The sequence below is a fragment of the Etheostoma spectabile genome, chromosome 19, assembly GCF_008692095.1.
Source record: "Etheostoma spectabile isolate EspeVRDwgs_2016 chromosome 19, UIUC_Espe_1.0, whole genome shotgun sequence".
Lineage (NCBI taxonomy): Eukaryota > Metazoa > Chordata > Actinopteri > Perciformes > Percidae > Etheostoma > Etheostoma spectabile.
In genome coordinates this window covers 13,102,662-13,113,451 of record NC_045751.1, presented here as the reverse complement: position 1 = coordinate 13,113,451, position 10,790 = coordinate 13,102,662, and the positions used below count along the sequence as shown (strand labels likewise).

The 10,790-nt window shown below is 39.9% G+C and overlaps 1 protein-coding gene and 1 long non-coding RNA gene across 2 annotated transcripts in view; one reads left to right on the top strand and one right to left on the bottom strand.

The window, feature by feature from the left end:
- The window catches only part of faah2b (fatty acid amide hydrolase 2b), an 11,447-nt gene extending 10,492 nt beyond the window's left edge, over nt 1-955 (bottom strand). Inside the window, exon 1 of the mRNA XM_032544111.1 lies at nt 615-955. Coding sequence (XP_032400002.1) covers nt 615-806 — 192 coding nt within the window. The 5' untranslated portion in view covers nt 807-955. The remainder of the gene's footprint in view (nt 1-614) is intronic.
- Nucleotides 956-9,986: 9,031 nt separating this feature from the next.
- LOC116707037 (uncharacterized) overlaps nt 9,987-10,790 on the top strand; it is a 23,259-nt gene continuing 22,455 nt past the window's right edge. The window contains exon 1 of the long non-coding RNA XR_004336389.1: nt 9,987-10,462. This is a non-coding gene — a long non-coding RNA (uncharacterized LOC116707037). The remainder of the gene's footprint in view (nt 10,463-10,790) is intronic.

Below are 10,790 nucleotides of genomic sequence, written 5' to 3'. Positions count from 1 at the left end.
AGATTAAGGTCCAGTGACTATTTTGCAGATATTTCCGCTATTAAATCTTCAGATGGTGATATTAGAACTGACCCTGTTGAAATAAATAAATTCTTTCAGACATTTTATCCAATTTGTATGAATCAGAGGTTACTTTGGATAAAACCCACTGTGACAGCTGGTTGAAACAGCTTGATTTGCCTCAATTATCAATTATAAATCATTATTATAAAAGGCTGCAGGGACAATACAAAACAGCTCCTTCTTTTGTGTCCACTATATATATTTTTTATAATGATTAGAAGTACAGGTGTTGGTATTACACAGGTGCTGCTGTGTCGTTATAAAGACTTTTAGGCATGGAAATAGTTAGGGTAAGATCCTTAAAGGCTGGAGTAGAGAAGTGCAACTAGCTTTGGCTTTAATAGGGTTTTTTATTCAGCCAATAGAAAAACAAGCTACAAGGATGTAAAAGAATAATCTACTGATAACAGATGTTAAGATAGCTGACTGCTAATTTAACTTTTGTGAGACTAAACAAACATTAACATTACATTTTTAAGTAAGAAGTGACGCTAAATCTGTTTGTTTTTTTCATGCAGCGATTGTCTTGAAGTTTGACCAGGTGCACACACCTCTTTTCTCCGGATCTTCTTGGCGAGCTGCGTCGCTGACACCAACAGCAGAGGGTTGCTGATGGGCGGGAGCTTCTTCCCGGACATAACGGGTGTCCGAGGGGACAAGAGCCGAAACAACGCGAAGAGGAATCCATTGACCGCCTTTAAGAGCCATACCTGAGCCTTTTCCAGAAGGCTTAGTGGCGCCATGTTTCCACCGCGGGGAGAGGACGGTGGGTCGGAGGTTGTTCGGCCGCGGTCACGGCGGTTCTGTTCCCCGGTACGACGACTCCTTCTCGCACGATGACTATCAGGCAACACGGAACTCCCCCTAGCAAACAGCAGCTGAAGATATAACGCTACTTGCTATGTTAAGTTAGCAAAGGTTAGTGAGTATAGAACCGGAAGTTGTTGTTTTGCCTTTTTTCGTGTGGACAGGGTAATAACGTTATAAAGCCAACGCCTATTTATTGTTACTAGACCTTTATCTCAAATAAAATCTATAACATTTATGGAAAACGAAAAGAAAAATATATATGTATGTAAACCCTGCACATTGTATGATTTAGTTAGTATTATTACTATTTTACATTTAAGTTTACTTTGTTTTGTAGACATACATATTGATTGTAATGTTGATTTGTTTTCTATATTGTTAAGAAAAAAGGACTTGAATTTTTACTATTTTACAGTGAACTTATACAAAAACTGGAGCTGAATTTATTTTGCTCAACGTCCACTTTGTAGCCTAGTTGTTGTTAGTTTTTCCAGGGCTTTCAGTCTCTAACAGTGGACGGAACTTGTTAAATTTTTATGGAGATGATCTGTTCATGAAGACCATGAGATTGCTTGAAAGATCCCGGAAAAAAACTACCTAAAATTAAGATTATTCAAATGTGTATTTGTTTATTTGTTTATTAGTTATACTAGCCTACTGTTTTCATGGTCCACAATAAACCTTCAAACTAAATCTAAAATTGTATGCTTTAAAAAGACTAGGAAATATGGGCGCCTCGGTGACTTGGCTTACTCCCTCCCCTTTCATGTCTGAACTGTCCTGTCACACGTAAAGGCCTAATCTTAAAAAAAAGAAAAAAATGAAGACTATGAAGTAAGTTTTTTTAATTTTGAAAATAATGACCGGATATAACCAATATATAAGTGATTCTGGCGAGCTTGACAATGACCTAAATCTGCCTCCGAGGTAAAGTTGAAACCGTGGCTGAAGTGTGTGGTTGTTTGAATGGCTCTATTACAGAAAGTCATTCACAGTCAAGGACAGCCATTGATCACTAAACAATGTAACAGTTAGAAACGAACTTCATACAGACCTGAACTGACCTCACTAACAGGCTCTGTATCAGAGACCTGTTTATGTTTTCAACATGTAATCTATTCAACACCTGACACTTACGCGCATGTTCTTTCCTTGATTGATGAGGCTTATAACTCTAGCGTGATATTTTTTTATGTATAAAAAAAAAACCCACTACGAACAAAACAGGGATATTTCAAAGATTTTAAGAAATACTATATTATATAACATGTCTCCAACTCTACCCCACCCCCCTAAGAAAACTGTATGTGTGACGACACCAGAAAACTCACATTAATCATTAAACTGTTTAGTTCTGCTTTCTTCTGATGGTCTAAATCTGTAGTGAAAAGTATAAATGAGAACATTTACTCAAGTACTGTAGGCTACTAAAGTAAAATTTTACTACTCTGAGAAACTCCAACAACAGTTGTCAGTTAATGACTGTGCTTATACATAGATATAGATATAGAACAGATTTGTCTATATAACAGATTGTTCTATGCAGATCGCAAACTACAAATCAAAAGCCCCCCACTCCATCAACGAGCTGCGCCTGGCAAACAATCTCAACAACTGCTTCTGTCGTTTTGAAAGACCCCCCCCCCCCCCCCCCCCCCCCCCCCCCCCCCAGCTGGGGCCAGGGCCTGTTCATCGCTGGCCACCCCCTCTACAACAGCAACCCTCCTCCACCTAGGTGAGACAAGTTAACAAACAGGCTGTTTTAAAAACAAAACCCCCTGCAAAGCAGACGGGCCAGACTCTGTCTCTCCCTCACCCTGAAGTGGTGCAGTGTCGCTGATCAGCTGTCTCTAGTAGTCATAGACATCTTTAACACCTCACTGGAAACATGCCATGTACCAACCTGCTTCAAGTGCTCCACCATCCCATCCTCCCAGCTCTGCTGCAGGACAAGCGCTCCCAGCTGCATGTTGCTGACTCCACCTGCAGGTGGACCACAGACTTTCTCTCTGACAGGAATCAGTGCGTGAACTGGGGCAACACATCTCAGACTCGAGGACCAGCAGCATTGGTTCCCCCCAAGGCCAGTCCGTCAAGCTCCTTAAGTTCACATACAACACCACCCTCATTGGACTCATCTCTGGTCAGGATGAGTCCGCCTACAGGTGGAGATTTACCACCTGGTGACCTGGTGCAGTCAGAACAACTTGGAGCTAAACGCTCTGAAGACAGTGGAGACGGTTGTGGATTTCCAGAAGGAAGCAGTCCCACCTGCCCCATCACCCTCGATGACTCAAAGTCAACACTGTGAAGTCCTTCTGCTTCCTGGGCTCCATCATCGCCCAGGACCTCATCAAGAAGGCCCTAAAAACTTCACATTGCCCTAACCTAACATTAACCCACATCCTGGACTACACCTGCCCTTTGCACATAATATATATCCTAAACCTTTTGCACATTCTGCACTAAACCATTCAGCCTCTTTTTTATTTGAAACAGTTTTTTTGTAGATATGTGTTTCTGTATTATTATTTATTTAATATTAATATATAATATGTTTATGTATGCACCAAGGGAAATTCCTTTTCAGGGTTACTTACTTGGCAATAAATCCACGTCTGATTCTGAGGTACAGTACGTGTACTGACATTCTACTGTCATATCGTTCACTGCATTTTAGAGGCAAATATTGTACTTTTTAGTCCACTACATTTATTTGATACTTATAGTTTTATTTTTTTATTTTTATTTTACTTTATTAATCCCACAAGGGGAAACTACACTTTACACTCGTTGTTATTACACACATTACACACAGGCCTGAATTACACACACATGCACTTATGGAGAGATGTCAGAGTGAGGGGGCAGCCCGTGGAAAGGCGCCCCGAGCAGTTGGGGGTTTGGTGCCTTGCTCAAGAGCACCTTGGCAGTGCACAGGAGATGAACTGGCACCTCTCCAGCTACCAGTCCACCACCGTACTTTGGTCCGTAAGGGGACTTGAACCAGTGACCCTCCGGTTCCCAACCCAACTCCCCATGGACTGAGCTACTGCCACCGCTGTTACTGGTTATCATCCCAATTATATAATATACATTATTCTGACTAAATATCAGAATATAGTATTTCTTGTTGCACCCAGACCCATAGAATGTAACACACAGACCAAATAGGCGCCAATGGAGTAACTGTCTGTAAACACTAGAGGGCAGCATTTCTAAAGGCTGCAATGATCCCACTTCTATTTTATTAACCAAACAGAGCACGTAGCAAAACGAAAAGAACTGCCTCTGCAATGCAGGTCAGTGGGTTAGTGGAGAATCCATACTGGCTGCTGCTGTGTTACACTGCACCACCAACTCAGTCAACACAATGCACAGGCCTTACAATTTATTGGTTATTTAACCATTTGAAAGACTGCTTTTGAACAGCCTTTGATAACATATTATCAGTGCATGTTCTTGCCTTTTATCCAATTGGTATCTACTGCTTAATTTCTCCTTTCTTCACAATTTTCATTTAATATTAAAATATACGCAAAAAAACAATAATACCGTGATATGGATGTGTTGCATATAGGATTTCATGCCAAGTCTTTAATTGGTGCATGTGAAGTCTATGAGTATGTATGTTTATCTAAGTATATATTTTCCTCTATGTGTGTGTGTGTGTGTGTGTGTGTGTGTGTGTGTCTGTGCGCACTAAGGGTGGGAATCACCAAACGCCTCACGATACGATATCATCACGTTACTCATGCGACAACACGTTATTATTACAATTTTAAACATATTGCAATATTCTGCGATATTTTGCAATTTATAACCTTTTTTCCAACTTCACATTTTTCCCAATTATCAAATGATGTCCCCAAAAGGACACTTTGTCAACATCTGTTTTATCTAAAAAGATACATTTCTTTGTTTGTTCATAGTACTTCAATTTTATTGCTGCAAAATGGGATTGTCAAGCAGACAAACTGACCAACACATATCTAATAAAAGATCGATACTTGGCGCCTGTGTATCGATACAGTATTGCCACTGAAAATATTGCGATACTATGCTTTATCGATTTTTTCCCCCACCCCTAGTGCGCGTGCGAGTGAATGCATGATTACAGATCAGTGAACGGAGGCCATCTAAGTACATTTAATCATGTTCTGTATACTTAAATACAAATCCGAGGTACTTGTACTTAAATATTTCCATTTTATGTGACTCCTGACTTCTACTCAGTTACATTTTAGTAATAAATACTTATTAGGCTAAGGTTTGCTCCAATACATTTATCCGCATACTAATAGTAGCTTCATGACATTTATATGTTAAAGAATAGTTCCTGTCTTTTCTTTAAATAAAAAAAAAACAGCTGCATTGGCCTAAAAATTGCGAGGAGGATTTGTGCATTTATCATATTGGTTCAAAACTTCATATTAGGGCTTGACTGTGTGCAGTAAAAGAGATATGAAATCAAGAATGGCCGCAAAACCCTGCTGAGCTATTTATTGATTGTCTTTTTTCAGGAGGGAACTTATTTTACGGCCTGTTTTGAGATTAAGAAACGACGCTCAGGAGCAGGAAGTTTTTACCTTGATGAGGTGTGTTCACTTTAAATTCTGTCAACGGAAGGATGTGCATGTTTAGCTGCAACCTTTTGCACACACACCTTCAATCCATTAACACACCACTGAGTGGGCATTACTTGATCTTCAGCAGATTAACTGCATTTTCTATCGACCAAATGAAGTGAAGGCCACAGAATTAAAAGATAAATACTCCTTGTGTGTGTGTGGAGGGGGTGGAAAAACATATCCCAGTCCTAACCGAGTGGAGAGAAAAGGATCATTCCTTACCTTTTAGGTGAAACCTGAGGCTCAGAAAACTACCGGGCATGTAGAGACAAGAGGAAAAACCAGAGAAAACACACTATTTGCAGTGTTTGTATCCTTGTGTGAAGCTGCAGGACAAATGCTGCTGTCTGGTAAAAGTGTGTGTAAAAAAAAAAAAAAAGTAAAAGTGCATAAAGCAAATATACTTTTCCACTTTACTGCCCAATATTTTGAGATTATGTATTGTCTTTAGCATGTGCTGTGGCGTGTTTTATGGTAACCGTAAAGCCTTTGTGAATGCATGCCTTTAGGGTAAAATGATACAGGGTCAGTGAACAACAGCGGATGGCTTCTGGCTCTTTTGTATTGATTTCCATCTTCATTCCTGTCACTGTTGGGACAATACGGCACATGCCATCTACCTAACATATAGCTCATTATTTTGACTCTCATATTGTGAAAAAAACAACTGTCTGAAGCCTGATCATTTTGTACTCTTTTGTCCTTGGAAACCCTTACAAACACAAAACCAAATTGGTCACACATAGTATTATCCAGGCATTTAATTTTCCTAATGAGATAACAGACACAATCCCCCCCCCCCTGGTTCCTGTCTTGTCTGAGTGGACAGTAATTTACTTTACTTTTCCCATTTGAACGAAGCAGCACTTCACTCTCATCCACTTTCCAGCGTCTCCACTCTGCCCTGGAGACCAATGTAGGGTGATATGTCTGTCCCTCGAGGCTATAAAGCTGCCTGTGTGTGTGTGTGTGTGTGTGTGTGTGTCTTTGTGGTTGTTTGTGTGCCTAAGTGACCATTTTCATTACTTAAAATTACAAGGGCTCAATGTTTTCCCCCCAGATACGTAATATAATAATTCACAGGGTGGGAGACGCAGATAAAACTTTGTGGTATTTTCCCCTAAATTCTCAGTTGATATATATTTTTTTACATTATTTAGCTGCTTAGTAATGCAAGCTGACTTATACCGCTGTATGATAGTATCAAAGCTAAACAAAATTCACTACTAAATAAAAATAATGTGTTTATGAGGACATTTTTTATTAAACTATTAATGTTTTTAGCTTTTAAATACAGCTTTTCTTTAAACATCATATTATGCAGCAGCACCACCTTCACTATTGTCTATTCAGCAGTAGTTTTTCATTCAGCATTGGAGGAGGGGAAGGTTGAGGAGATAGGGGGTGGGGGGGGGTGGCAACTCACCTCATCCCTCTGCTCCTCCTTCGGGGATAGGCCTGTGGGCACATGAAACAGCTGGTGTCCTCTAAAAACCAATTATAAAAGCCCCTGGCCCCCGCTTGGCTCCCTCTAAGGGATGGACAGGGGGAGAGTGTGATCGTTAGCACCCACAGATGAGTCTTACCATCGGGACAGTCAGATGCCAGATACAGCACACTCAGGCTATAGATTTTACTGTCCACACCTGAATGTGTAGGTGGAAATTGTAATTTCAGAAGCAGGAGAGGCTCGATGTTTTATTTACATTGTACAATCTACTGAAAGCAGGGTCCTGACCAGAGCACTGTACAGATTTAGAGGTGTGAGATATAGTCATATGTTTTTTTGATACAAGCGTCTTAGCTGGAGTAGTTTTAGTGATTCTTTTTGTGTTGAAAAAAAACAAAAAATATGACTTAAGAGAAACAAGTTGTTTCATGTGGAAGCAAGGATATCATTTAGTGGGTGTGTTTCCTTTCAATCACTGTAACTAACAGCTTGTGGATCGGTTTTAGTCCAGCGTTTACTATTGTGCTGTGTCGGAGTTGATCTGTCTTGTGAAGGGCATTGGAACAGCTCAGGTGTTAGATGCAGCAGAAGCGTGCTATTGATTCCCTTCCTGCCGGGCGTTGTTAAAACTTTTCAGCAGGGGATCTGTATGTGAGGCAGCCTCATTAAAATAAATGTTTTTGTACCTTGTGAGACAACCAAACCCCATTGATTTTAAGCCCAGTCTTTCTATAGTAATAAATTATAAGTGATGGAGGATTTTGTAGGTAAATTATTGCTTTTCTAGATCAACTGTCTGATGTAACAATGGTAATAATACAATTTATTTACAGAGCACTTTTAATACAAGAGATGTAAGTCAAAGTGCTTTGCAAAAAAAAAATCAAACAAGAATTAGAAGACAAATACAGGACTGTTTAAATCAAAGATTGATTTAGGTCTTTCAACAATGTGAATTGGTTTCTGTGAGGGTTCATAGTTTGGTTTGATTTATTGACAATGTATCAGTTTGTCCCATCATTGTCCTTGGTGTTTTATCAGTCCACAACCCACTTAACAAAATGGACACAGGCATTCAGTGTCATTAAAAGTTACTTTACCAGTTAAGGATTGCACTCCAATAACATTGACAACTTTTAAGAAAGTATAGCAATTGATGTAACATAACCAGATGTGTCATCTTTTAAATGCCTTGCTATCTTCTTCCATGATGCCTACACTACCCACAATGCACTGGACCGCCAACAACTTGGTCAGAGATTTAGCAGCTAATGTAGCCACGAGTTGCTAGCCTTAAGGAGAAATGAGGAGTGGACTACTACTATTACAAAATCCACAGTCCCATGTTTTTTTAATTTTTTATTTGCATACTTGTAGTCTTCACTGCAACAGATGCTGACTCAAGTGACACTTAAGGCAATTTATCCGACTTTACACAGCTCCATCTGAAGCCACACTAGATTTAACACAACTTTTTCAACTTATGAAGTGGTACTCCCAAAGACCTGTCAACTGACTTTGATATATAAAATCGGGGGAGTTCCCCTTTAAGAAATATTAGAAAATAGAAATTCAACAAGTGAGGTTGTACTAAGGCTCAGACATGCCTCAAGCTAAATGCTACCATGTTTAACCTTTTCGTTTAGTGTGTTATATCCACATTTTAGAATATCTACTAGCCATTGTTAGCATTTGCCCTAAAGTTAGGAGGGTTTGGTTAGATTGTCTCATTGTTTGCTTTTCACACACCTAGTTTAGCTATTTGAGTGGTAAGTAAATAAAGACAACAGTAAATCATCAGAGGAAAATCTCTGCTAAAGAATATATATCCCCAGTGGGTGATAAATTAACCCTGAGATCATTGAAAGGTCGCAGGGAATCAACATAATCACACAAACAGACAGCTACAAAGACACACGGACATGCACGGACAGACACACACACACACAAACACACACACACGTGAATGCCTGTACATGATCCCCACACACATACTCCCTAAAGCCCAACTTGGACTCAAAACAGTCAGCATGATGAATAAGTGACCAGAAGCACTAAATAATAAATAGTTCATATTATTATCGTAGGACTTATAGGACAGAGACAATAAACTGATGAATAATGCAGTGAGAGATAGCAGGTCTGTTTAGCAAGGAAGACATAAACCTCATCAAACACCTCCAGCTGAATGTGTTAACAGTGGGCCATCTCTCCGAGTATGTGGCTGTGAGGTGTGAGATGGCTTCATGCTGTATGGCTCTTTGGCATTGGGCCCTTTTGGGTTCTCCAAACAATATTCACAACCAGATGTAAAGAGCATTTATCCATGTCTGAGTCAGTATCATGTTTTAAATCTCTCCTCAAACAAAACATGCATCTATGTTTCATTGGAATTGTCTTCATTTCTTTTGTCTTGCTCTAATTGGTTTGACCTGTTTCTATCTGGTCCAGTTAGTTTCTTCTTCCGTGTTCTCCACGTGGTTGTTATTCTAATTTGCTTCCTTGAGTGCAGCTCTGTAAATACATGCATACAATTAGAGCTTATATTGCTTTATTTTAACTCAGAGTGTCTGCATAAAATATATTGCTATTAGCTGAAGTACATCTTTAACAGTTCATCCTTTTTCACAACCAACACATCCCAACTGGACATGACAATTATTTGTTTAGCCCTCATGTAATGTTTCCCATCAGGCTTATTTACCGTATATCAACTAAGTGTCCACTCAGCAGTTTATAAACAGTCAGGTGGGAAATTAGGTGCCTTAGCTGTGTTTTTGGTCTCAATCTTCAAATAATTGAACAGATACCGGTTACATTTATTTGCAAAACAATCTAGTCTCAAACCTTTTTGGCCTTCACAGGATGCGTATGTCCTCAAGAGGTCGGATTCACCAGCGTTTAAGACAAATCTGGAAGAAAGTGAAGGTAGGTTTTACTTCTTCTTTAATATTCTGGTAATCATCTTCAGGTTTAGAATGCTTTTTTTAACAATCATAAATTTGTTTGGGAATTTGCACAAAATCTCTTGGAGGTAACATGGTAGCTTACTTAGAGAATGTCACAAAAAGCTTATTTTTATCCCAGTGCCCACAGACCACTAAAGAAAAAAAGAAAGGAAAAAACCCCACTAAATTAATAAAGTAATCCAGACTAGACAGATCTAACTTATAATAATATTACATACATAGCCTATAAATGCTCTCTGTTCTGTGAACTGTGATTTTCTATGGCAGATACCATGACACTTTTCTAGTTACATACATGCTGTAGCCCTTTTTGATAAGGAGAGTTTAACCAGACTTGATGAGAGCTGGGCCGGTTCTACCTCCCCCACAGGTGCAGTTTTTTGTAGTGATCACGTGTGGACCCGCCCCGTCTTGAAGCCTCCAATAAAGGATAGCAAAAGTCACCGCTCTCCTTCCTTCATGCAGCCAACCCCACTGCGAGGAGGCAGGCAGCGGGGACGTAAAACGAAACCAGCACTGAAGCCCGTGTGAGTGTGTGTGTGAAGGCTGCGCACAAAGATGATGAATTAGTAAAATAAAGCTCCAGTAACCGGACGCCGCAGCGGATCGGGGCTCGTGACGCAATAGAGGACACCGGCACATGTGTTCTGTGTTCAGAAGAAGGCCAGGTGAGTCAGATGCTCCTTTGCAGGCGAACACGCGCTCTTGGTGCAGTTGTGCGTCAGCGTTTTCAGTTTAAATCATGAAGCTGAAATATTCGTGCTTACGTTTGTATATGTCTATCCGGAGGGAACCTAAGTCCGTGACAGACGAGCTCACAAACTCAGCTCAGTTTGGCATCCATAATTTACAAGCCGCAGCCAGGCT